The 26,008-nt window shown below is 43.8% G+C and overlaps 2 protein-coding genes across 8 annotated transcripts in view; one reads left to right on the top strand and one right to left on the bottom strand.

Annotated features, from left to right (window-relative positions):
• The window catches only part of DPP4 (dipeptidyl peptidase 4), a 52,941-nt gene extending 51,572 nt beyond the window's left edge, over window positions 1–1,369 (top strand). Inside the window, exon 26 of the mRNA XM_033165953.1 lies at window positions 229–1,369. Coding sequence (XP_033021844.1) covers window positions 229–327 — 99 coding nt within the window. The 3' untranslated portion in view covers window positions 328–1,369. The remainder of the gene's footprint in view (window positions 1–228) is intronic.
• Window positions 1,370–6,038: 4,669 nt separating this feature from the next.
• Window positions 6,039–26,008, bottom strand: part of SLC4A10 (solute carrier family 4 member 10) — a 159,925-nt gene continuing 139,955 nt past the window's right edge. For 6 of the 7 annotated variants that reach the window (XM_033165896.1, XM_033165934.1, XM_033165904.1 and 3 more), the window contains 8 exons: window positions 23,336–23,497; window positions 19,812–20,063; window positions 18,665–18,733; window positions 17,120–17,293; window positions 15,704–15,826; window positions 12,443–12,510; window positions 11,355–11,471; window positions 6,039–6,603 (listed from right to left, as the gene is read on the bottom strand). In XM_033165896.1, the coding sequence (XP_033021787.1) occupies window positions 6,537–6,603; window positions 11,355–11,471; window positions 12,443–12,510; window positions 15,704–15,826; window positions 17,120–17,293; window positions 18,665–18,733; window positions 19,812–20,063; window positions 23,336–23,497 (1,032 nt within the window). In that variant the 3' untranslated portion in view covers window positions 6,039–6,536. Of the gene's footprint in view, window positions 6,604–10,231; window positions 10,271–11,354; window positions 11,472–12,442; window positions 12,511–15,703; window positions 15,827–17,119; window positions 17,294–18,664; window positions 18,734–19,811; window positions 20,064–23,335; window positions 23,498–26,008 lie in introns of all 7 variants that reach the window. The other variant, XM_033165911.1, reaches the window with a different exon arrangement.

Here is a 26,008-nt window from a genome sequence, read left to right as displayed (position 1 = left end):
TTGAAAGGAATTTTGCCATTTGGTTTCAGTACCAACAAAAGCATCATTTCTGTTTATCCATCTGAAACCGGTAGCCTATTTTATGCTATATTGTGAAATGTATTTTCTGCTCTGATCATAAGACTCAGGGGGTGGTGGAAATAGAAGTAAGAACAGCAGCATCAACAGAAACCTATTGCAGCATTGCATAAATTGTGTTTCATACCATATCTTTCTCTCTCTCTCCAGTGGTATACAGATAAAGATCATGGCATTGGAGGATTGGCCCATAACCATATTTACACCCATATGACCCACTTCATCAAGCAGTGTTTTGCGCTGTCATAAGACTGGGAAGCCACTTTGCTTTGCTCTCGCTAATAACCGGTTTGTGAAGTTATTTCTGGAGTAGGTGGGAAACAAGAGCACTTTCCTAATGTGTTGTCTTTGTCTTTCATTGAACCTAAGACAGTAAAATTTGATTTCTATGGATACTTGAATGGTGTAAAGGAATTGCAAAAATGATTATCTCATAGTCCATTGAATACAAACCAAAGATCTGCAGGTCTCTTGTCACACAAGCAAGAGCTGAGCTGAGCTGACCTCCCCACTCCCTTCTCTGTATTCTGTGTCTCAATTAGACAGTGATGGGGGCAAGAGTTTCCCTTGTGCAAAGCTTAGGGCACCAGGCATGTGTGCCAGAACTGTTGGAAGTGCTGTAGCTTCATTCTTTCTTTTTAAGTGACTGTTGCATTTTTTAAATCAGATTAAATTGGATTTATACATTATTACATTACAATGAGGGGTGGGGAGGAAATACTTGAATTTCTGCTTGATTGTCATACACAGTAACTTTAGCATTAAATGATCATTCCAGCAGATAGGATTTAGGTTTTATATGGAGGACACTGAAAGTGAGAATACTTGTCTGAACCTGAGCTGCAAACCTTTGTGTAAACATTTTGTTGATATGCAGCCAACTGTCAGGAAGGGGAGAAAGCAGAAAAAATGTGGGAGTTCTGTTTTCAGGATCTCTCTGGCTTTTTCTTTTTCTTTTAAAGTTGATAATAGATGCTGGGAAAGGGGTTTTGAAATCCTTTAACTGCTCAGTTTCCCCAGTACTCCCCTCCCCACAAGTTTGTTAATGTCTTTAAAAGCCAAGGAAGTAGGAAGTCATATACCCACAAGTAAATATAACAGGCTGTCTGTCTGTCTGTTTCACATGTCAAGACTGGAGTCAGTAATTTCAAAGCTGAAGTATTTGATGGAAACTCAAAACTTTTAAGGCACACACTTTTTAAACATCAACACCACATGAGAAATAATCTAGAATATCTCTAAAGCAAATTCTAGAATCAGCACCACCGCATGGTGCTTCTTCCAGAACTTTTTTTTTTAATAATAAAAAAAAACTATAAACTGCCATCGTTTGGTAACAACCCCTCTAAAAATGGAATTGTTGCCAGCTGCTCCTCCTGCACTCAGACCCAGGAGCGGCTCATCTGTTCCTTACACCTCTTTTCTAGTGAATGAAGCCAGATCCCGCAAGTTGTGTGGTGGCAGAACACTTTTGAGTATCAGCAACAAGTGCTTATTTATAAAGAAGAGCTCCCATCCAATTGTTTCAGGTACCACCAGCATCATTTTTTCAAAGGACCAACTCATTGCAACAAAAATGTGATCGTACCTATATGTGCCTTAGATTTTGAAAACACAACGATGCAAGTGATTTTTACCAAGAGCAGTATTCTGGGTAGCAATCTTCTTGATAACACCAGGGCTTGAGTTTTGTGAAACTTCATACCACTACTAGCCAATGTGCCATAAAATCATGTTTGTTTGTTTTTTCCATTTTATATGCAAGGTAAATTGTCGACACAATTCCACAAGTGTGCAGGTCTTAAATGTAAATTAATAAAGTCATATTTGTGATACCCGGGACCATTTCTTGTGTGTTTTACTGGAAGTTAGCCATCATATATATTAATCACTTATTTGTTAGCGATCTCGCAATTAGTGGGAAAGTTAACGCAGTAAAATATTAAGAACATTCTGTAATTGTGACAGTTCCTATTTGTTACTTTATCACAAGAGCATTATGTTTGCATCAGCTCCACTTGCTACGTGTGGCTGTTAGTGCTGGGGTCCCCTCACCTCCCATTCTTGCCTGTTTTGAATTCACTGAGAAGAAAAACCAAAGCTCTGGGGAGGCACAGCACAGAAGAAAATGCATCCTTATAACATTAAAGAATTTAACATCTACCTTTTCTTTCTGTCAGTCTATATTAAGGCAAGGGTGGGGGGAGATCAGTAGCATATGGTATTTTGTATACTAGCTATATTCCCAGAATAAACTTGCATTTGGTGCCTGGATTTTAAAGAACAAACTGTGGTGAACAAAGGGCAGACCCATACCTTTTTCCATTCATGGCTTGCTTTCACTAGATCAGGATAACTATACTCTGCAAGCATCATAAATATAAGCATGGAGAATAGTTAGGATAAATATTTTATTTCCATGTAACAGCTCTTAGGATGTGAAAAACACAAGTAATTCTATTCACATATACACTTTACTTAAACTTTTGTAATAAATTACATCCAAGAAATTCAGCAGTTGTGACCAGGAAATATGAAATTTAAAAGTAAATAGAACACTACCATTTGCATTTTATTATTACTTCTTTGTGTGATTTCAGAACGTTGGGATTAACATTGGAATAGCAAAATTCACACAAAACCAGAATATGTAAATAATTTTTTTTTTAAAAAAAACCCTCAAAAATGCTGAACGAAAAACGAAGAATGCCATTAAATACGCTGATTTGTTAGTATCCAGGAAACCATTCAGATGAAATTTCTGATTTTCTTTTGATCAGCAGCTTATTAAAAACACCAGCAGTCTCTTTCCAGGAACAAATTGTGTTGCCTTGCTGTGCTAGACTCACCTCACCACAACTGGATTGCTACAACTACAGTTAACAAAACACTTTATTCTTAATGTAGCTTCTCTAAATTTACAAATACAATTGTATTAAACTAAACTTTTGTTTGGGGTGTGTGTGGGGGGGGGAAGTAGCACAATTTGCATCATATGAAATTGGATTGTGCTGAGCAGAATCTGATAAGAGAACAAGCTGCGGTTCCAAAAATAGCATTAGAAGCAATGCTTTCTGTTATGTCCATCTGATTTAGCCTAATTTTGGCACAAGAGCAGCTGGCGTAATGTTACTGTTTGAAGTAGAAGGCATATGGAGATGGAAAGCCCAGATTCACACCCTGCAGTCATTGAACAATGACAGCTTGTGCAGATGCGTGCGGTGCATTTCTCAGGCCCTGCCCTGCCGAAGATGACCCTCTTCAGTTTCCACTGGTGCTGTGGTTTGCTGCCTGTGCAGATGCTTGCTTGCCCAAGTGTGCACTGACAAACTATAGGCCTCTTTCCAGATGCAACACTGCTGTTGTTTGCACCGCGTTTAACCCCCCCCCCCCCCGGGGCTGGTGTTCCATGCAAATCCTGTCTGCTATCTCCACATGGATGGCAGTTGTCCATGTCCCGTTAACGTTTAGCTCTGCATTTACAGCAGGAATAATGCTATCTGTTCTACCTCGCAGGGACGACTAGGGGGGAAAAGCTCCAATAGAAAAGTGTACTCTACCAAAGGCCCAGGATTATTTTCTTCAGGACTGCCTAGTACTCACTACAGCTGCCATCCAGGGGACCAGTTTTTGTCATCTGATGAACCAGCTAGCATGGGCTGAAGCATCCCGTAGGCGAACTTGCATGGATCAGATGAGGAGAAATGGGAACCCTTCAGATGGTGGGCTGTAAGTCCCGCCATCCCAGACCATTTGGCTACACTGCCTGGGGCTGATGGGAGTTTGAGTCTACCACCACCAAGTACGCAACAAGTTAGGGTTAAAGCCATTTCCAAGTTGCCTTCATAAAGCGGAACCATGTCCCATTCGGCTCTGGGAATTTGTTGCATGCTTGTGCGCACACACACACACACACACACACACGGCCATGAAATTCACCAACCAGATGAGAGAAAGACACACAGTCTTCTGTACACGTGTGATTGAGCTCTGGCACATGTGAGCTGCCCAGACACTTCGTAGAAGAGCCTGGTTTCACATGTGCAAGAGCTTTGAGCGCCAGTACGAGCTGAACGGGGTCTTCAAGGGGGCCGATTTTCACTCCCCACTAACCTTGCACAGAATTCCCTCTATAGTTCTGCTGCCACAAGCTGCGTAGAGCCGTGCACGTGACTGCAGAACTCAGCTAAGGATTAGGTTAGGCAACTTTGAAGGTACAAAAAAAGCAGCCTTTCTGAGATCTGCAGCAAATTCCCTCCGCACAGAAAGCACAAAGGAATTTGTTCCTGGTATTCTAAAGCACTGGTGCATTTATAAGATCTGATTTTGCGTGGAATAATATATCAGCACCCCTCCAACAACAACAACAACAACAACAAGCCTGTTAAAAACTAAAGACATATAAAAAAATATCTATAATACTGTCCCGCTTTTAATCCACCTTCTCCCACCCTTGCTTGCAGCCCACTTCTGCCCTTCTCTCCCAGGGAAGCACAGTGGGATGTCCAGTTACCTAGTTTTATATAGATGCAGACAGTCTGCTCTGCTCCGTCCACATTCTACTCCAGCATGAGTACCTGTGCACAGGGTCATGGGGGCAAGCCAGATCTACAGAGGGGAAGTGTGATTGACTACTCAATTGAAGGCAAGGGATGGGTGCCTTGCTGCCCCCCCCCAGCTCTCTGTGTCAATAGCTAAAACTGGCCAAGGGAAGGCTCCACTGAGTCCTACTGGTATCCTGGTATCCTTTCCCAGCATATGAAGCTGCATGTGGGAGAGGAGATGGATCCTGCCCGGGGTTTTATCTTGCTATTTGTCTAATAATACAAATTTTAGGACCATAATAAAATCTACACAGTCTATTTTTCTTATTATTTAAAAAACGTCTTCATTCCTAACATATGGAAATGCATGCCTTTTGTTTAGAAATTTAGCTAAGCAACTAACAAAGGCCAGGTTCCTTTTTTTCTTTTGGCAAAACAGGGGCTTTATGCCAACAACCTTGCCCTCTGAAAATTAGGGCCAGAACTCCCAGTCACTTCAACGGGATCATGAGATCAAAGTTAATTGACAGCGGCAGACAATTCAGCCAAGTTTGGAGCACATTACAGTCCGGTTGATATGAACGGAAGAGTTAAGGAGACTCCTTGCTCTTCCCCTGAAATCAATATGACTTATAAGTGCTTAACTTTGCCTAGACTTTTGTCTAGAATTTATTGGAGAGGAAAAAAGCAGCATTTTAAAAAATTAATAATAATACTAGCATGCGTTTGATGACAGAATGAAAAGAACCCCCTAGCAAAAATATAGGTAGGATTTATACCTGGATAAACTCAATACCTGCCTATGACTAGATAGACAAGTGCATAACATCGCATAGGAATTGAAGGGCAAGTATTCAGAGGTGTCAAGCAATGGCCCAAAGACCATCCTTGATGAGGGAGTGGAAATCTTACTGCCCATCTCTGTAAAGAATTATAATACAGTAAGCAAAAAAAAAAAAAAAATGTGGATTATTTACCACCACAATGCAGCTGTTGGACTAACCACTGCAACATTTAGTACAGTACAGTATAAGATATTGTAATAACAGCTTGCATTCACAACAAATACTGTATGGATATTGCACATCGATGGATGTGGCCTTCCCCGCCCCCCGCCCCAACAAGATGAGAGCATGTTAACGATATCCTATATAACTTTATATATTATATTACTTTATCTTTCCAGTTACATATAAATTTAAATATTAAATATCCAGTATTAAATCAAGGAAAATTGCACAAATATAGGGTCCAATCCTGAAAGTGACACACGCGCATACACACCCACCCACATACATACGCCCACCCACACATACATACAAGCCATGATTTTTAACTGGGAGTGGGGGCAGGACTAAATTCTTCTGGTTAAAGAGTTCACAGGGTTGAGCCACTTCTCGTTTAAAAATAACTCTCAAAGCTAACATTTCTTTTGTTATCTCAGATCTCCTCAAATAGCTGGCTGAAAGCTAAGCTATAAAAAGGACAGGACGGGGCTGTGGGGGGGAGAGCTGTTTTCAAGTTTGTTTGTCTGCTGAGATGGAGAAGCTATGAAAATACGTTTCACGGGCAAAGAAGGAAAATGCAGTCCAAGGCTACTGAACAGATAGAGAGAAGTTTGAAAGGAGACACTGTTCACTTCTTGAATGGATGACATAGGTTGAATCAGCTGGATTCCCCCCCCCCCCAAGCATGGAGGGTACAGGATTCTCTCACTGGCTAGAGTTAATTTCTGCGCAGATTAGGGCCCGGGTGATAAGCAGACAGCAAACCAAAGCACGTATTGCACTACTTACATTACCAGTGCTACTTTGGGATGAAAGACAGGTTGTACAACGAAAGGATCAAATCGCGTACAGGTTTATGATTGTGGCACTCCTCACATCTGTTTATAAAAATAAACTGAAGAGCAAGTCATAGACAAGTCTCGCGGTCCACACCTTTCCCTGAGTCAGCTTTCTTCTCTTTTCGGCTTTCAGTGCTAGGTTGGAGGAAAACAAGGAGGGAAAAAAAGAGGAAAAGTCTTACTGTCGTACAGTGCCACCCACATCACATTTGCTTTTTTGCTTTTTTTAAAATAATGGAGGGGGGGCTGGGGAAGGATCCACCACTCAAGCCATACTGTTTGCCTTAGCTTTTCATGCTGCCATGTACAGCCTGGGGGAGCAAGAGCAGAAATGCCACTGTTAGGTATGCATGTATGGTCATGAAGAACGCTGGCCAACATCATAGATCAACAGGAAGGCAAAGAAGAGAAGAAGAATGACGACAACAGAGATACCAAGCGCAAGATTGATTGGACGTACAAATCTGCGAGCATGCAAGCAAGAGAGAGAGATCACGACACAGTTTAAAGGGCACCCGTTTCCTTCGCAAATAATAACCAGTCATGTGCTTTAATGCCGGCATTTTATGTTTGCACAAACAAGAAGATGGGTAATCGGTTGGTTGTACTGTAATCTGCGCAGTCATGAGCAAACGCATGACTTGGACTGAGCTTGCCTGCACATAGGGTTTGGAAGACATGCTTCTGAGCACCCAGTCTATGCATCGAAATGTTAAAGAGGTGCACCATCAGCTAGTATGCACTCCTTTTACTTACGCCTTCCAAAACAAAACTCAACCACCACCTGCCTCTCTCAAAAGGCTTAGACTGCATCTTTATATCCCCCCCCTTTTAATTCATCTTCAATCAGACCATGTGGGTCTCCCTCTGCTGCTTCCCATTGGTTTGCAGAAGGCACCACTTAGTGCAACACAAGAATTCCTTGTAAGGGCAGGATGCCTGCTTTCAACAGTTCTGCTGCTCCTTCCAAGCAGCTCATATGCACTGGTCCCCTACTCCCCACAACAAGGCAGCCACTTCAGAATGTTTGGAGAGAACATGTGAATAAAACCAGATGGGTGGAACCTATCACCTGGGTCTTTCTCACCCAGTCAACACTGCCATGGTAAGGAAGATGACAATCAGGTGAGGAGGACCTATGCTATGTATGGACTGCAGTGCCCACCAGCAACAGCAAGCAAAGCCAATGGCCACTGAGTGTAAGAACTGTAGTCTGCAACATGTGGCGGGCACCCGGTTGGCTATCACAGTCTGCTTTACCATCCTTAAATACATGGTTGTTGTGATAAATCTAATTCCCTCTGGCTAGTCACAGGAGAACAGCATTGCTATATGACAGAAAGCACTACAATCAATGCACCCTGGGGTTAACAATATCCCTCTCTCGAATCTTGAATTCATTAATCAACCTTAAATTCATAGAGACCATAAACCTAACAGTGGCAGGTTTTTAAAGTCAGATTAGAAGATCAACATTTACCCTACTGGTGGCGGGTGGGGGGGGCAGGGTACTAAATAAAAATGAGAAAAAACTGAACCATAGCAAACGCTGCACAACGTTCTTGTAGCACGTCAGTGATTGTTCTGCACAATAACAGATCTCCTGGCATCTTGGCATGCAACAGATCTCCCAAATGTTGGGGTACTTCCTAGGTGGGTACCTTCTCTGGCCACTGCCAGAACAGCCTTGCTGCCTCGGGCCAAAGGGGAGGTAGGCGAGTCCAGCATCCTGTTCTCACAGCGGCCAACCAGTTACTTCTGGGAAGTCTGCAAACAGGACCTGAGTACTCTCCCTACTTCTGATTCCCAGAAACTGGTATTCAGAAGCATTCTGCCTCCAGCAGTGGAGGTAGGACACACCCACTGATTACTCTATCCCTCTGTGGATTTTTCTAAACCTCTTTCAAAGCTGTCAGAGTAGTTGAGCCATCACTACACTTTCTCTGCTATCTATCCCCAGGTGCAAACAAAGATAGTTTGACGCACCACAGTGGGAACAATCATTATGCAGCATCTTCAGATTAACAAACCTGCTTTTTACTGCTTGATGATGTTCAATAAAACATCACACAATATTTCTTGTCATTCAGAAGTAATCCTTTTTGCATTTAATTGTGTATGCTTAATTCTATTCACAGCATAAGTGCTGATAAGGAAATCCCAAAAAGCCTATTTAAAAAAACAACCCATGGGTGTGGGTGTGGGTGGGAGGATGACAATGCACGTCTCTACAGGTGCACAGGCAATTCAGGATTTGCTCAGATTCTTAATTTATTTTGATTTCAGTGTGACTATTTCCCACTCATGTTGCAAACGTGGGCATGGATTTCTCACATGGACTGAGTCTTGGGCTCCCCCCCTACAGTCCCCACACAGTTCTGCGGTGGGTCAGGAGAACCCCCGGGACAGCACACAATGGGAGGGTGCGGGTCATTCCATCTGGCAAGCTGAAACAGAACAGTCACCACAGCACCATGTTGAATTCCACCATAAGTCACAAAATGGTGCATATTTTACTTTTACTCTCCTCGCCTTTAAAATGGGTGCGGCGTCATGCTCTTTTAAAAAACAACAACAGTGGACCAGGTGTAGCTAGGCCAGTCTTTCCTAAACATACTCCTCCCAGATGTTTTGAACTTCAGCTTCCAAGGCCTTGCTGGCTGGGGCTGATGGGAACTGTAGTCCAAAACATATGGAAGGCACCAGGTTGGGGGTTGCCGAGCTAGATTCTGCATGATCCAAAGGCTTGCAAGAAGTGTAGGGAAGGTGTTGAGAAACCCCATCTTGTTGCACTAGATTTGGAAAGGGAGGCTTATCTGTGTGGGGAGAGGAGGGGGAAGCCCTGTTGCACAAGTGTCAGCCCCTGTGAAGGGCTTCTGTTGACAGGGAAATCCCGCCCCCAGGGGTCTTGCAAATATTGCCCCATTTCAGACATTCAGCAGCCACAAGCAACATTGAAGTACTGGGCTGGAAGGTCAACAGTATCTGAATAAAAATGCAACTGCACAGAAGCCCAGTCTGTATAATTCTTGCCATCTAAATAAGATTGTGTGACAATCTTGTGAACTGAGTCTCTGCTCTGCATCACACAGGGGTTGTATTGTACTGGGCCATAGCAGCAGCACTCCAGCCGAACATGTGGACTGGGGAAGACTTTATCAACTCCCAAACAGATCAAGCTTGTCAGCTCCAGGTTTTGGACTGCTCTTTGGCAATATACACCCTCCTCGAGCTCCTACTTCCTCCGTAATGTGACCCCCCCTTCACTGCAGCAGGTACAGGAGGGTTTTGTCAGAGGACCCCTCGCTGGAATGCATGGACATTTGACACCAGTCCTGATTGATCATCTTGTTTATGCTGCTCAGGTAGAGGAAGAACATTGCAAAAGCAACATGCCATTTTGGGGTGACAAAACGCCAGGAGTCAAACAGAGATTCTTTGTTTCAGTTAATTCGCTGGAGTTCAATAACCATGGCTAAAGCTGGCATATGTTATGAGTGCATTTGATATCTCCAGGAGATTGCTAGGGTTCTGAAGTTTGCCTGAATTTCGGTGTTTAGAAAATGAATGCATTTGTGGCATCCGATCTCATAAGAACAGATAGGCATGTTTTCCAAGCGGCCTTCGAAACGTGCATTCCGTGCCCTTCTAGTAAATTTTGTCTCCCCAAAATTTACACACAATAAGTTAGAGAGGTTTCCAAAAGACACCATTTAGTAGTGGGGGAAGGAATCAAGGCAGAGGTTCAGGGTCAGGGTCTTACCTTTGGGGAATCAGCTTCAAGAGAGATTAGGTAGGGGAGCTTATAGTAGAAATGTGATAATGGAACAATTAAGTAGAAAATCATGTTAATTCAAAAGGAATGGCAATTGGGGGAAATAGTGGTTAAACACAGTTGCATGTATACTCAGTTCAACGTATCAAATAGAGATGTCACCATAAAAATGGCCATCTGATTTTACAGTTTCACAATTAATTCAAGATATAAGCTAGACAGTACTTGGATGCAACCGACACAGGGGCTCAACAGTGTCCTGCTCTTCCCTCTGCTCAGTGCTGTGCACAATATATGTCTACACACACCTCAGGAATCCCCAACCAGTCTTCCCTTTCGACCCGGGATCAAACTACTAGGAAACAGCCACAGCTCAGTGGCTCCCAGTCATTGCAGACAATACTGAATTGGATGGGCCAATAATCTGGCTTGATATAAAGTAGCATCCTCTATTCCAGATTGTGATGAAAAGGGGAGAGCAAGGCTCTGTCCAGCCCTAGGGTCTGCAGGTAACTGCATCTGCACGGGAATTAATCACGCCTTCAATAATCGTTCAGTTCTTCTAAACAGTACTACTCTGAGCAGTCAGGCTATTAAATTTATATCCTGCCCTTTCCCCCAAAGCTGCTTCCATATGGAGGAGGCATCTTTAAGTGATGGACATGAATATCTACCCAGGGGCTGAGTTGACCCCTTTGGCCATTCCTGCTAGTCCATGTTCCTATGCTGATTCCTGCTGGCCTAAGGAGAAAAGAAAGGCTGGTTTGGATGACAGGTTGGCTCTGAAAGCATCTTCAGAGACCTGGGGATTCTAGAGGCTCTGATGGTGCAGCAGTTGAGAGTGTGGACTTGTGTAACATGTGAATCCATACACTCTCCCCTCTGCTGTGATATTATGCTATTGGGTTCCACCTACAATCCCTGCAGCAGAATGGACTGAATGTGTTCATAAGGTTCTCATTATCTGCCTTCAGAAATAAGCAGCTCAGCATTTTTATTTATTTTCTGCATGATCATCATAAATATTCTGCAGGCAACTAATTATCACTGAACTATTATGGTATAAATACAGTATAGGATATTTTTTAAAAAATAATAATTTTAAAAAAACCTTTTAGAAGGAAAGCTGGACTCCTTATCCTTGGTATTTTCTGTCGATATCAACAGTGTCTTCCACACAGCTGTTTTTGACATTTCATCAGAAATGTTTATTACAGATGGGTCATCTCTAGAATAGAATGAGCACACAGAGAGAGGCAACCGGAATTTATTTTCTGCAGTACTGTGCAAACAAGGAACTAAAATAAACTCACAGATCCGCTTTAAAGTAGCCATAACGCAATATTTAGCCGATAATTTAGGCAATTCAGTCAATGGAGCATCAGGCTTCAAGGGAAAGGTCTATAACTCCATGAAAGAGCATGTGGTTTGCACAGGAAAAGGTACCAGGATCCAGCCCAATAGAGTTTCCCTATTTCAGGGGAATAGGTAGGGCATCTATACATGTAAAGCTTGTATAGATTGTAAAGCTGAGGGCAGAGGTTGCCCTGGTTTTTTGGGGTTTTTTTTTGCTGTTCTGTAAAATTCTCAGGGGGCAGGGCTTTCAATTGCTTTCAAATGCTTTGAACAAATAATGTGCAACAAAATTTGTTGTGAGATAGGTGGGTGCTATTGCCAATGGGCAAAAAGGAACTTTTAAAGGTACAGTGCAAACTAAGAGCCAAAACGGATGTGATGTAGAAGATCTGTGATCAGTCTCTCAATTTATTTGTTTTTTAATTTTAAAGCGACTGCAGACACCTTCCAAATTAGAAAAGGAGCAACAATGCCGTGGATGGCAGTTTCCCCCCAATTAACTACCACCAGAAGATGCTTTTAATCCTGCTGGCACAAAAAGGGAAGTATCTGCAGTGTTATTTTTCTAGAAAAAGATGTGCTCACCATGAACACCACCCTTGTTCCCTTAGAATGTCAATGGTGCCCACCTGAGAGTTGACGGAACTGAGTTCCGGTGAGCTGTGGCTGAAAGAAGCCACGAGTACCTGTATTGTGTGATTTTTGGAGGGGGTGTGCTAATAGTTGGGTGATCTGATCGTGAATGTGCAATATCACATTTCTTTCAGCTCCAATATGCCAAGGACAAACACAAAGCCCATTTGGATTTTGACCAGGGAAATTTTTTGTATCCCACTGGTTTACCTGTAATGTGCATCTAGTGGTAACTGAACTGTGCCTTCCTCTTCCATCGCTAACATGCTTTGTTCCTCCTAGAGTGGGGGAAAACACAATAATTTAGATAGGAGCAAACACCACTCTGCTGTAATTGTTTCCACACACTTATAGTCATGAGAAAGGAAAACAAGGTCAAACCTATCCATTCTGAAGTAAATCAGCCCTGAGTGCTCACTGGAAGGACAGATCCTGAAGCTGAGGCTCCAATACTTTGGCCACCTCATGAGAAGAGAAGACTCCCTGGAAAAGACCCTGATGCTGGGAAAGATGGAGGGCACAAGGAGAAGGGGACGACAGAGGACAATATGGTTGGATAGTGTTCTTGAAGCTACCAACATGAGTCTGACCAAACTGTGGGAGGCAGTGGAAGACAGGAGTGCCTGGCGTGCTCTGGTCCATGGGGTCACGAAGAGTCGGACAAGACTAAACGACTAAACAACAACAACAACAACAACAAATTTTGTGAGTAAAAAAGCCGGTGCCAAAAATCAGGGCACTCTGTTTAAAGGGTGGTACCACAGAGGAAGATAATTTTCATGGTGGAAAATTGTTCTCTCTAGGAAGGAAGGAAGTTAGCTAGTTAGTTTGGGGGCATTTGTCCATGGTGTGAGCTCACCTGAGTTACAAAGGCCTTAATGGCTTGGGATCCAAGTAATAATTTTAATAATAATAATTTTATTCTTTGTACCCCACCCAGCTTACCCTATGGCCAACTGGGTAGCAAAGAACCACACAGATGTGATATCTGTGTATACACCCCCCTCCCAAGCTGAAAAGGGTTTATTTACTTCTCTAGAGGCTCTTAGTACAGAAGCTACATCTTCACTCCATGTTCCAAGTGCCCATTGGCAGGCAATGGCAGTACAATGAAACTGGCCTCAGAATATTTCGAATTAAAATATGGACCAGTGGGAAAAAAAATATGGACCAGTGGCAGAACAGACTAGCCTACCACACAGGTTGTTGTGAGGATGAAATGGGGAGGAAGAGAACTATATATGTCACCTCACACACCCCTTGAAGAAAATATGGGATACAAATGCAATCAATCAACAGACTGCGAATAAATATAATTTCTTGTCTTGACGCAGACTGCTCATCACAGATGGGATTTTCCTCTCTTATGTTGAAAAGCAAGTTGCAAAATTAAAATCTTGATCCAATCCAACCAGCACCTTTAAAATATCCTGTCAGCTTCACTTCTATTTGTACAAAGAGCCCATTTCTATTTTTAAAGCCAGCATAATGGTGACTTTCCAATTACATTCCAGAGGCGCCGCTTCATATATTTATTTATTTTTATTCCTAGTTAATTTTGTCATTTCTAGGCTTCACAGCTTCCCAAGATTTTGACAGTTGAACAGGTTTAATAATAGCCTCAAATATTTAGCAATGCCATATTACGTAAATAATAATAATAACCTCTCAAAAAAAGACAGCGACTGAAAATAAAAGTAGATTTTATTTATTTACTGGTATATATATATTTTTAAAGGTGTACATTCCTAGTTTGGTTTTTCTGTCACCATTCAGGTCTTAAAAAAAAAACAAAACACCAAGGGATGCACAAGAAGAAATATCAGACTGAAAAGCAAAGGACTCCTGCGGCAATTGCAAAGAACACACCTGTCTCCCTTGAGTTGCTTCTGCATTATGAGAGACAGAACACGTCACTTGGGAGAAAGCCCTATCTGGCTGCACCGTGGGGGAAAGGATGCACAACTGAATCAATTTCCAGAAGAAAAAGGTGGATGGAGAGTAGAAAGAGGGCAAGTCATTACATGCTGCAAAGCCCTTGTTCCCCTACACACAGGTTATTGGGGTCACTAATGACATAACACTCCTAGAAAGTTATTAACTATGGGTGGTGGGTTCAGTAGTGTAGTGGAGCAGGAATGCAGGCTGGGGTGAGTTTGCTGGCTGCCTCTCCAGTACCTTTCTCCTCTCTGAGGAGTGATGATGATTAATTAATAATAATAATAATAATAATAATAATAATAATAATAATTTATACCTCGCCCTTCCTGATTTAAAAACCGGGCTCAGGGCGGCTAACAACAAATATAAAACATTGATTAAAACAACTTTAAAAAACAGCTTAAAAACAACACAAAATACAATATAAATGTAGCATCCATGTCAATAAAATTCAAAAAAAAAAATCAATCAGGGTCAATTTGGGGGGGGGGGAACCCAGTTCAGTAAACATCAAGTGATCGCCAGGGCTAACTGGCCAAGTTGGTCCTGCTAGGGTCAGCAAGGAGACCAGGAAATAGCTTACATGTGGGGTCCCAGAAGGGTTTCTTAATAAAAAAAGGGGGGGGGAGCGAAAAGGGAATGGAGGATCAGGCCAATTCAAATTGAAGGCCAGGCAGAATAGCTCTGTCTTACAGGCCCTGCGGGAGGCGATCAAGTCCTGCAGGGCCCTAGTCTCGTGGGACAGAGCATTCCACCAGGTCGGAGCCATCACTGAAAAAGCCCTGGCCCTGGTGGAGGATAATCTGGCTTCTTTAGGGCCCGGGACCCTTAAGCTATTATTATTCATTGACCTTAGGGTCCTCTGCGGGACATACCAGGAGAGGCGGTCACGTAAATACCAGATTATCATCTGGTATCTGCTAGTGTTGTAAGCTTGGGCAAGGAGGTTGGAAGACGGGTGTGGCCTGGCATATGATCCCATTTATTTGGCAGGGTAGGCTTGGTAGGTAAAATCCAATGTCGTGTGAGCGGACTTCTGCTTGCACACTGGGATATCACCTCCTTCTTTTCTCCTACTCCTGCAACCCCACATGAGCAGATTTTGAGGGCATGCAGGGGGAAGAGAGGAAGGCGAAGTCCTATTGAGCAATCAGAAGTCCGTTCCGCTCGTGCAAGGATAGCGCAGGATACAACTCAGTCGTTTCAAAGATGTCTGCATGAGCATCTGAGCACGGGTTAAAACTTTGCTTCTGTGGGCAAAGTCCCCACAGACACTTAGATTTGCTGCATGAAAGCATTCTCATATTTCACAGAGATAAGCTTAGGCTGTAAATTTCATGCTGTATTCATTTGATCAAGTGTGAACAGAAAGAAAGAAAGAAAGAAAGAAAGAAAGAAAGAAAGAAAGAAGGGAAGGAAGGAAGGAAGGAAGGAAGGAAGGAAGGAAGGAAGGAAGGAAGGAAAGAAAGAAAGAAAGAAAGAAAGAAAGAAAGAAAGAAAGAAAGAAAGAAAGAAAGAAAGCTAGCTTACCTCTTTTTCAGCATCCTCCAACTTCTTTTTCTTGCTCTCTGGCATCAAATCATCCAACCAGCTGAGCTCCCGTTTTGTGAAAAATAAGTCCATGAGTTTTCTAACAAACACCAGGGCCAAGACCTGTTCAAAGATATTTATAATATGGTAAGATATCGTGGACCGCTGTAAAAGGTATGTTTCTTAAAAGACAAAGTCCAAAATAAACAGGCCTAATCCTAAAATGGCAAAATTCATGGGTGCGAGACTAAAGTAACACTGCCAGGGTTGTCATATGTCTGGAATTTCCCAGACATATCCGGAATACTGCAGTTGACAGCAGCGTCTGGGCAGAAATCGGGAAAATGTCTGGGGAAATCCAGAGATATAGCAACCCATGTCAGGAGTGTCATTTTTGCCGATTCCCCATAAAAATAACTCACAAATGTCAATTTCTTTTTTGCCAACTTTGCCAAAAAGAAGGCTTAACAACTTTTCTGTCCGGATTTTCACTGTTTTAAATATAGCAACTCTTAACTCCACCGAGTTCCAAAGCAGTTTTATAATAGTATTATTTTATTTTCAATTCATGTAAAATTATGTGTTGGATTAAATTTGCAGATTTTTGTTTTTCAATGGTCCTGACTTCTTATATTTTGCCTCATTTTCAGTGACCCATCTGGCTAAAGGTGGCCTTGAATGAGAGCTGATAGATTCAACAAGGAATGAAACAATGGTTTTTAGCAGGGGAGCCTAAGTCTGGGAATATAACAACCAGCACACCAGACAATATGGTCTTCTTCTCTTCTTTCTGGTCCACCCTGCCTTTTTTCCCAGCCCTATGCTCACAGAAGCAAAACAGAAAGCAAAAATCATGTCCATGGCTGATAGGTCTTAAAAAAAAAGTATTGATAGTTTCTGGGCAGACTTGAGCCATTTATTTTTATGAGGTGAAAATAAAACACCACTGTATAGTAGGTGCAGGGCAAAGATTCCTATCTGAGTGATGACCAAATTGTTTTTTCCTTTACATAGACAAGCCTATTTTAATCTGGTAAAGGCGCTGATTCAATTTAGAGGTGAACAGTAATGCTAATGTGTTTCTATCTAGATTGGCCTATTTTGAACTAGCAATTATTTAAGAGAAACTTTGCATTTGCAGTTTTTTAAAAAGCAAAAAATCCTCTTAGTTGAAGATAAGCGGGTCTGGTTCTGATCAGTGCATAGATGGGAAGCAGCAGCACTACGTTCTTATTTATCCTGCAGAAATAAAGCGGGATAAATAAGAACCTATTGATAAAGCTTCCAACCATCTCCATGGACTTTCTCCCCTGAAGGGCACCTTTTGACTCTCTGTAAGCTTAGTTAATATCAGTTATTCAATTTTGCTTTTATGGATTGCCTGGACCTTCTAGACTCCGGAAAACGGATCCATACCATCATAGGAAAGACAATGGCAGCTCTTGAAGCCTTGATAACCCACAGCAGTACAAGACAGCTCAGCTGGATGACGGTGAAGAGATGGACTTTTCGGAGAGGGACATGCCTCAGGTAGATGAAGTCAGGCTGGTGTTTGGCAGGCATCCAGAATAACTTGATTCTGTCAAAAAGCTTGAGAAAGGAAAAGAAATTCGGGAGGCAGGGAAATGCAAGAGTCATTCCTTTCCAGATGAAATATTTAAAAGAGCAAGGATACATGACTGTAACAAAGGGAATTCAGACGGTAAAGACGCGAGCAGTGCCACCATAGCTGTCTTCAGGACACCACATTAATTCTCCTCTCATCACATACACTGAATATCCCCAATGACACAAGCACAACATGAGCATCTGCAGAGGCAGCCTTGGCACATACAACTATAGCATGAGGGCTCCTGTGTGACCTAAAGGTGTTTCCGGGGCCCAGAAGCCTCCACACAAACATCTGTATGCAGGAAGGCCCCATCTCTGCAGGTGGCTGTGCTAGAGACACAAATGTCATGGGCAGGACTACTCAGCCCTACTCCCGGCTCTTGCATTGCCGTACATGGAAGCAACAACACCTGAATTGAATAACACAACAAACACCAGCAAGAGGATGTGTGCAAGTGAACCAACTACACAAGTGCTGTGCAACCATGATTCAGTTCCGCATTAGGCTGCTTAAGGATAGCCTGCGGTTTTAAACAGCAAACATGATGTGTTAGTATTTGTATGGTATTTGCATTATACATGTATTTCGCAAAGAATAAATGGTATTGGGGCAGTTGGAAGTTGCTTGGTTATTCTGTTAGTTCTGTCTTTGTGAATGTGAGAGGTGTGGGGACTTCATGCAGATCCTCTCTGGAGGACGCTGTGATGACAGGCAAGCTATGGATTATAAATTATGCACTGCCACAAATGAGTTTTGAAAGAAAGAAAGACTAAGCCCTCTTTTGGGCTCAAAGAAGAGAAATGCATTGCATTCATTAATGTATATGTAAATAATACTTGTTGTTCAACCGTTGCCGAACTGAAAAGTTAAATATTTGTCTTCAACTATTTGTGTAAGGCATATATTTTTATCACAAATAGCTAACATGATGCACATAGGTGTAAAACAGCAGCAGGCAGTCATGTAGGCAAGTGTGCACCATGGCAGGTCCAAAGTATTGTGCCACTGAAGTAGACACTACGGTAAGTGGGCATGGCTTCATTGACCAATGCAGTGGCTTGGCCTGTAGTTTACTGAACAGCAGGTGGTGTTCAGTATTGAAAAGGCAGCCCAGCAAGCAGGACTGTAAGCCTAGCTCTGTGTCAGATGCAGATGATGGCCGCCTCCTCTTCCCTCTGCTGAGGGGCATGCCACAAATTCCTGCTGCCAGTGACACTGAAAGTTACAGGGCTCCATTTTGTATTGGTTGCACCTTTCCAATATCTCTGTGAAACTCAGCAATGTGTATAATGCAAGCAAGGGGCAAATGAAAGGCGTAACAAGAGCCACACAAAAAATATTTCACTAACCTGAATTCCTTTTAGAGAAGAGGCACCCATGTAAAGAAATACACCATAAAGCACTGGCATAGGGATAAACTGGAAAGAGGAGAAAGAAGGTCAAAATAAAAAACTGGGTCTCAGTTCACTGGCAGATAAGACAGGCAAAAAAGCTTTTGACAAAGGTGATTGACTACCAGGGTCTCATACAGGAAAGAGTGTTTGATTGTGAATTTTCACTGCACACATCCTGGGTTTTTTTTGGGGGGGGGGGGTCTTCAGACTTTCTGAACTTCAGTCCCTGTTCTTTTCCTAAATTCTTCTGTCCAAACCAACCCAGCACCAATTGCATGTTCCACCTCAGTATAGTAGCAGGCATGCAACCTACTGCTAAAAGCACGGATCTGTGGATTTGGACATTAATCCAACACTAGCATTACCTGTGGAATATAAAAATTTCTCCCTGACATTCCCCTTAAACGTTGGCCTGTCCTTACCTTCAAATCAAGGGTGAATGACCATGTGGGGAAAGCTTCTACACTGACAACATCAAAACAAAGTATTTGTTCATCTCTTCATTTAGATTTCCCTCAACCAGCCCCTACCTTTCTGCCATATGGTGCTCAGGGCTTGTAACAGCAATAAAATACAAAGTAAAATGCATAATAACAATTGAAAACATAAGAATGCCTGCTTATTATTTGACCGTTAAAAAGCTGGCAGATCCCATCAGCAGGTGGACCGTTTCTGTTGTTGTTCATGTGGAGCACTAACACATCAGTCTATGAAAATGCCTTCCACCGAATCAGATTATTAGCCCATCTAGTCCAGTATGCCCCATTCCAAAGAACAACAGCTCCCCAAAATCTCATGCAGAGCTCTTTCCCATCACCTGCAGTCTGAGATCCAATTTTTCGGTTGGTTTGTTTGTTTGCTTTCGTAAACTGGGGAAGCCAAGCATTGAACCTGGGCTCCTTGGTGTGTGATCTGTGGTGTGGACTGGATAGCTCAGTTTGCTTGAGCCTTTCTTGTATTAGGCAATAGGAACCTTACCCAGCACCGCATTAAGACATATACATCCATGCGTTAAAAAAACCAAGAACATTTGTGCTAGAATTTAAATCCTTAGTAGTGCTATTTACTTTTCCCTTGGTTCCCCCCCAAAGCATGAGCCTACCTTAAGAACTCTGGTCAGAAAAACGGACGAGCCCATCAGGATGAATATCATGAGTCCTGTGACCCGCTGCTCGCGGATGCCAAGGAATTTGGGCTGCTCTCCTGGAGCAGAGCACTCCGACTCCAGCTTCAAGCTGTTCACGTGAGAGATGGAGAGAACGGTGGCGGCAACAAACCATGGCAGGCCCATGAGGGAGCACACGCCCAGCATGAGAGCCACCATCAGCAGGTCCAGGTGATAGCCGCAGCCCTTCTGTTGAAGGCAACAAACCAAAGGAGGCAATAAGCAACTTTGCTGGGGCAGAAGCCGGCACCCTGCATGACCCTTCTGAACAGCCGGCAGCCCCAATTAGCAGCTAGTCTAACGAAGCACGCACGAAGTACGTGAACTGTTAGACAATGGCTGTGCTGCTGCAGGTTGCCTTTGTTCTTCAACCTTGCTTGTGGTATAACATATGTGGTTGGATTTGAGCCTTTCTTGTATTAGGCATACACACACTTCTGCTTCATTTCCTTAGGGTCTTGCGAAAGAACAATGTTAGACAACAACTGATGATTTCCTTCTATCGGTCCACGATAGAAAGTGTTCTCTCATACTGTATTATGGTGTGGTACACTGGTTTGACAGCCAGGGACAGAAAGTCCCTACAGAGGGTGGTGAAGACAGCACACAACATCATGGGCTGTCGCCTGAGTCCGCTAGACGTCATCGCAGGAGACCGTTGCCTCAGAAGAGCGAGGAACATTCTCAGGGATGACCCACACCCTGGCCAGCACCTTTTTAATCTCCTGCCCTCAGGCAGGAGATATAGAAGCACGATAAGCCGCACCAACAGGTTAAAGAACAGTTTCTACCCTGTGGGCCGTGAGGCTGCTGAATAGAAGACAGCAACATTGCAGCTGATGTTCGGGGTTGGTGGTCGTACAACAGCAAATAGAGTGTAACAAGGACTGAGAGATTGTGGGGGGGGGCTCATTTAATCTCACTGTAAACATGTGGTAGTACAGTGACAATAAAGTATTTCTCTTTCTATTTCAATTCGATGCCTTGCATTTGTGAGGCTGCTCTGATGAACATTGAGAGCTCCCTTACCTGAGAGGCTGTCCCATTCATTTCAACGGAGCTGTTTATATTCCTGCCAAATGCACCCAAACGAGTTCCATGCATCGAAAGGAGCTTGCTGGATTATTGGCCTATGAACTCATTCTTAAGTAGTTTTCACCCTGGCCCTACGATGACTTACAAAATTTTGAAATGCAGCAGAATAAATTCACTACAGAGAGCAAGTTCCAGTTAGGAACAAGACACTCAGATCTGTCCTCTACGGAAGCATTGTGTGGAGCTGGGAAATAGCATGTTAAAAGGCTTTCTGCCACAGCTTGGTCATCGGCACCCTAGCAGCAGAGGGACAATTATTTTTATTTTTATTATTATTATTATTAGTAGTAGTAGTAGTAGTAGTATAATACCAGCCTGAATCCAAAGATCCCAGATTACACAGCACAGGACAAAAGCATCAGAGATGTGTAAACACAGGGACAAGCCATGTCCTCATAGCCACTTCAAGGAGCTGGCGCCTCACAGAATGTGCAATCTGTACTTCTTTTAAACATCTGGCCTTATGCCTGCTGACTTTTCCAAAAGTCAAAAGGGGTGAAATTGCTGTTAAGTGCAAGTACGCTGCTTCCAACAGCGTCTGGGTTTAAGCTTTCCTCACATTCGCATAGAAGCCCGAGGAAAGTGACATATGGGAGAGAAAGGAGGCATGGCAACAGGTGATGATGCTACATCAGACCCGAGCAAGGGGGGGGGGAAATAATGAATATGCAGCAAAGCAAGAGGGCAGCCAGGAAGACCATCTGACTCCCACATGCCACTGCTGAAATGAAAAAAAGGGGGGGGCCACATTCTAAAGCTTGGCAGGAACTCCCTGCATCTGTCAAGTGAACTGCATGAAACACTACGGATTGACACAAGGAGCCTGACTGACAAAGAGGGCAAGGGAGGGAGGAAGGGAAGCAACCCATGGAGGGTGGGTGGGTGGGGGGAACCATTCACAGCAACCAAGAAGTTGCAGTGTGAAAAGGAGGCTGAAAATGCATTTGTAATTACTGTGTTGCCGTTTCCCAAAGAGTCAAAGAAGCTGAAAAATCTGGGCACGCACGCGGACAAGCTGGTTCCTAAAACTTCTTCCAACCTTTTTTTTTTTTTTAAGGTCCGAGAAGTGATGAACCTTGTTTCATTCCCCCACCCCCCACCCCAATCTGTTGGAAGGGTTCCACTGCAAGTGTGTCTTTCTGGAACCCAGCAATTCTAAGCGCTCAATTGCTTCAGTTTTCCGCAATGGGAGTAAAATTGGGTGGAACAGACAGTTGTGTGGAAAGTTGGAAGATGCTAGAAAACTTTAAGCTTTGGCAAGACAGGAGGCGGGTAGGAAAACATAAGAGGAAAGACTAGCACATTTATTGTGTCATGAGTCGACAACACCAGGTGCCTTTATCACAATTATATTGTGTTTGTAAATTAGCCGCTTATCTTGTGGCTAGTTTCCAGGCAACCAGTTAGAAAAGCTTTTATAAAGCGGGAAAAGATGGGGATCTCGCTTTTATTATTTATTTATTTATTTGTTTGTTTATTTATTTATTTATTTAGTGCAGGTCATCAGAACCAATCTCAGGGCAGGGCACAAAACAAATTAAAACTCAGTCCGTCACATATAAGAAAACCACTTAACAAGAAGGAAGCAGATACAGCGGTACCTCTGGTTATGTACAATTAAGCTGTAAAGGACAACCCTTAGCCTAGGGTCAAGCTATGACTTTCAGTCAGTAAGCTAATGAAAATTAATACCCTACAACAAATTACAAATGAAGAACGCTGGAGACCAGCATTCTTTTCTTAGGAGAGCTGTTTAAAAGAAAGCATTGCTTGTGGGGTGAGTGCTAATTCCACTGTTAGCGCTCATGAACAGCTCTTGCGGGTTTTAGCATTGCAAGAAAATTGCAAAACCTGTTTGACAATGGTGGAACAATATATCTGCACCTCATGGGAAACAAGCCTTCTTTAATCTTCCTTTGCATCTTTCCAAAACCCTCATTTGCATCCAGCCTATCGCAGAAATGTGCAAGATCATATCTTCTGTGGATACTCACAAGGCTGAATTACATCCCCCAGAATACTGTCATATATATATATATATATATATATATATATATATATATATCTGCAATTTTCAGTTGCCTGCATCATATGTCTGGGATTTCTGCAAGTTCTCTCCTATACATTCAAGTTAACAAAGGTTCGGCATTTCCTGGCATGCATCAAACTGCTTGCATTTCACAGTGGACTGGGGAAAGTGTGAAAATATCTGTATACTAAATGCCTTTCTAAAACAACAACAACAACAACAACAACAACAACAACAAACAACAAAAACTGCATTTTTGAAATGGGGGGGGAGGACTTGCATTGAAGAAAATGCTGGAATGCTAACCAGAAAGATCAAAACAGCTTTTGCACTTTACCTTTAGTTTATGTTCTTTTCTGTTTATAATAACAGCTGTAATCTGCTGGTCCATAAATATCAGAATAGTACAAAGCAGAGCCGGGATTAGCGCAGCCAGCACTGTCCACCAAGGATTGGTCCCCAAAGGCGAAATGAACCAGCCACGATCATCTCTGGTGGGCTAAAAGAACAAGAGCAAATTTCAGGATGGGGGGGGGGGGGGCAGGGTTATTTCATCACTGTGGAGGCCTGCAGGATAATATCACCTACTGTAAACATTCAAAATCCAAGGAAAGATGCTGCTTTAGGAAGGACACATAAAATATCAAATACGATAAATGGAAGTGGCAACCCTAAAATTCCTTACAAGCCAGAGGATCACACTTGTTAATGTTGCAGGAGCCCTGGAGGCCTAATGAGGAAGCAACTGGGAATTGAGGTGGGGTGAAACACACTTATTAAACCAACCCAGGGTTTCCCAAACTTGGGTCTCCAGCGGATTTTGGACCACAATTCCCATCATCCCTGACCATTGGTCCTGCTAAATAGGGTTGCCATATGTCCTCTTTTCCCGGGACATATCCTCTTTTTCATGGGTACAGTCTTCATAGCGATCCATAGTTAAAAGTAGAAGTCGGCAAATGTGTCCTCTTTTTTGCTCTTCAAAATATGGCAACCCTAGATGGGAGTTGGGTCTCCAGCTGCTTTTGGACTACAAGTTTGGGTAAAACATGAACTAACCTATTCTTATTAGACCAGTCTAAATCACTTTACAGCAACATCTTGTTTTGTTTTCGTTTTTTAAAAAATCCTTTTGAATTTAACTTTTCTTGTTAAGTTGTGGGTGGACACAACAGACGACACAGCGATTTCCAAAACAGCTCTTATTTATTTGCAGGCTGGAACAGAACTGAGCTGGAGGCCTCAGCCACCAGCTTATATAGAGCTCAGCTACAACGTAACAGTAACAACATTCTGCAGCTAACCAATCCCTGAGTGTCAGTTTCTAATCCTTCATTTGCATAAGCTGACCTGAGTGAAAACCGCAGCAGAATAACTATATACACACACCCCTGGTGGCCAAGGTGAGAACTTCAATACATAACACCCCTCCCCACCGAGATAAGGCATTAGGTTACAAGCATAGTGGTTCCATTATATACAGCAATATTCATTAAAACACATAGCATAACAGTTCAATTTACGATGCAGCATTATGTGTGCAAATTGTGTGTAACATAGTCTTTTAGATACGCTGGGCGTTTGGGAACCCTACCTGACCGCCGTGGGCCAGTATCAGAGCCCGGTTGGCTGCCCGAGTCCCGTTGCGACTGCTGTGCTACCACTGGTATCGTTGGGCCTGAGGTCTCCGGCTCCGCTGCTGTTGGAAGGCCTGTCACGATCGGACTTGGTGGACACTCAGGCAAGGCGGTGGTCGGCGTCTCAAGGGAGTCAGGCAAAACCCCTGCAGTGGCTCGGCTTGGCCCCATGTCCGCAGTTTGTGACGGGGGTGTAGATGGAGCCTCGCCTTCCAATGGTGTCGGTTCTTGAGCTGAGGCTGCCGTTGAGGGTACTGTGGTATCGTCCAAAGTTCCAACCCGGCGCCTCAGTTGGTCTATGTGCCGGCGCCACAAACGCCCGTCCTCAAGTGCCACCTGATATGAGCGGGGCCCAGTGACTCCCACTATCGTGGCCGGCACCCAAGGAATGTCCCCCACGTAGTTTCTGGCAAAAACCTTATCCCCGGGAATAAAAGACCTTGGTGCGTTAGCACCGCCCGGGGGCTCGGCTACCCCGAAGTCTGGATGCAACCGGTCGAGCGGAGATCTGAGGCGACGGCCCATAAGCAGTTCAGCTGGACTCCGCCCTGTGGCTGCATGCGGGGTAATGTGTTGCACGAGCAAGTATTCCGTAACTCGCTCATGCCAGTCCTTCTGGTCCAGGCGTGCCAGTGCCTCTTTCGCTGAGCGCACCATTCGTTCTGCCTGTCCGTTGCTGGCCGGGTGGAATGGAGCTGTCAGGGCATGGCGGATGCCTAGCCCCAAGAGGTACCTTTCAAAAGCGCCTGATGTGAACTGTGGCCCATTGTCGGAGACGAGGACATCAGGACATCCATGCGTTGCGAATAGGCCCCGCAGCACCCGGACTATGGCTTCGGTAGTGGTGGAGGGCATCAGAGCCACCTCCAGCCATTTCGAATAAGCGTCCACCACTACCATAAAGGTCCGGCCGTGAAAAGGGCCAGCAAGGTCAATGTGCACCCTCGACCAGGGTGCCTTTGGCGTCTCCCAGGTGTTGCCCTTCGCTGCCGGTGGTGCAGGTCTCGATTCTTGACACGCTTGACAGGAGGCAACCCAGGAGGTGATGGCCTCGTCCATGTTAGGCCACCAGACGTAACACCGAGCCAACGCCTTCATTTTAACGATCCCTGGATGGCCGATGTGCAGAGCCTCAAGGACGCGTTGGCGGAGTCTTTGGGGAACCACGACTCGGTCTCCCCACAGTAGGCAGCCGCGATGAGCCGAGAGCTCGTGCTGTCTGGTCGCAAATGGCTGGAACTCAGATGTGAATGGCCCTTCTGGCCACCCCCTCCACACCCAGTTGAGCACACGTCTGATGGTGCGGTCCTGGGAAGATGCGGAGGCCACATCGGTAGCCGACACTGGTGCAGCTGGGAGGTCCTCAAGCAGGA

The sequence above is a fragment of the Lacerta agilis genome, chromosome 1, assembly GCF_009819535.1.
Source record: "Lacerta agilis isolate rLacAgi1 chromosome 1, rLacAgi1.pri, whole genome shotgun sequence".
In the NCBI taxonomy this organism is placed as follows: Eukaryota; Metazoa; Chordata; class Lepidosauria; order Squamata; family Lacertidae; genus Lacerta; species Lacerta agilis.
The sequence above is the reverse complement of the archived record's forward strand: the minus strand, read 5'-3'. Positions and strand labels throughout refer to the sequence as shown.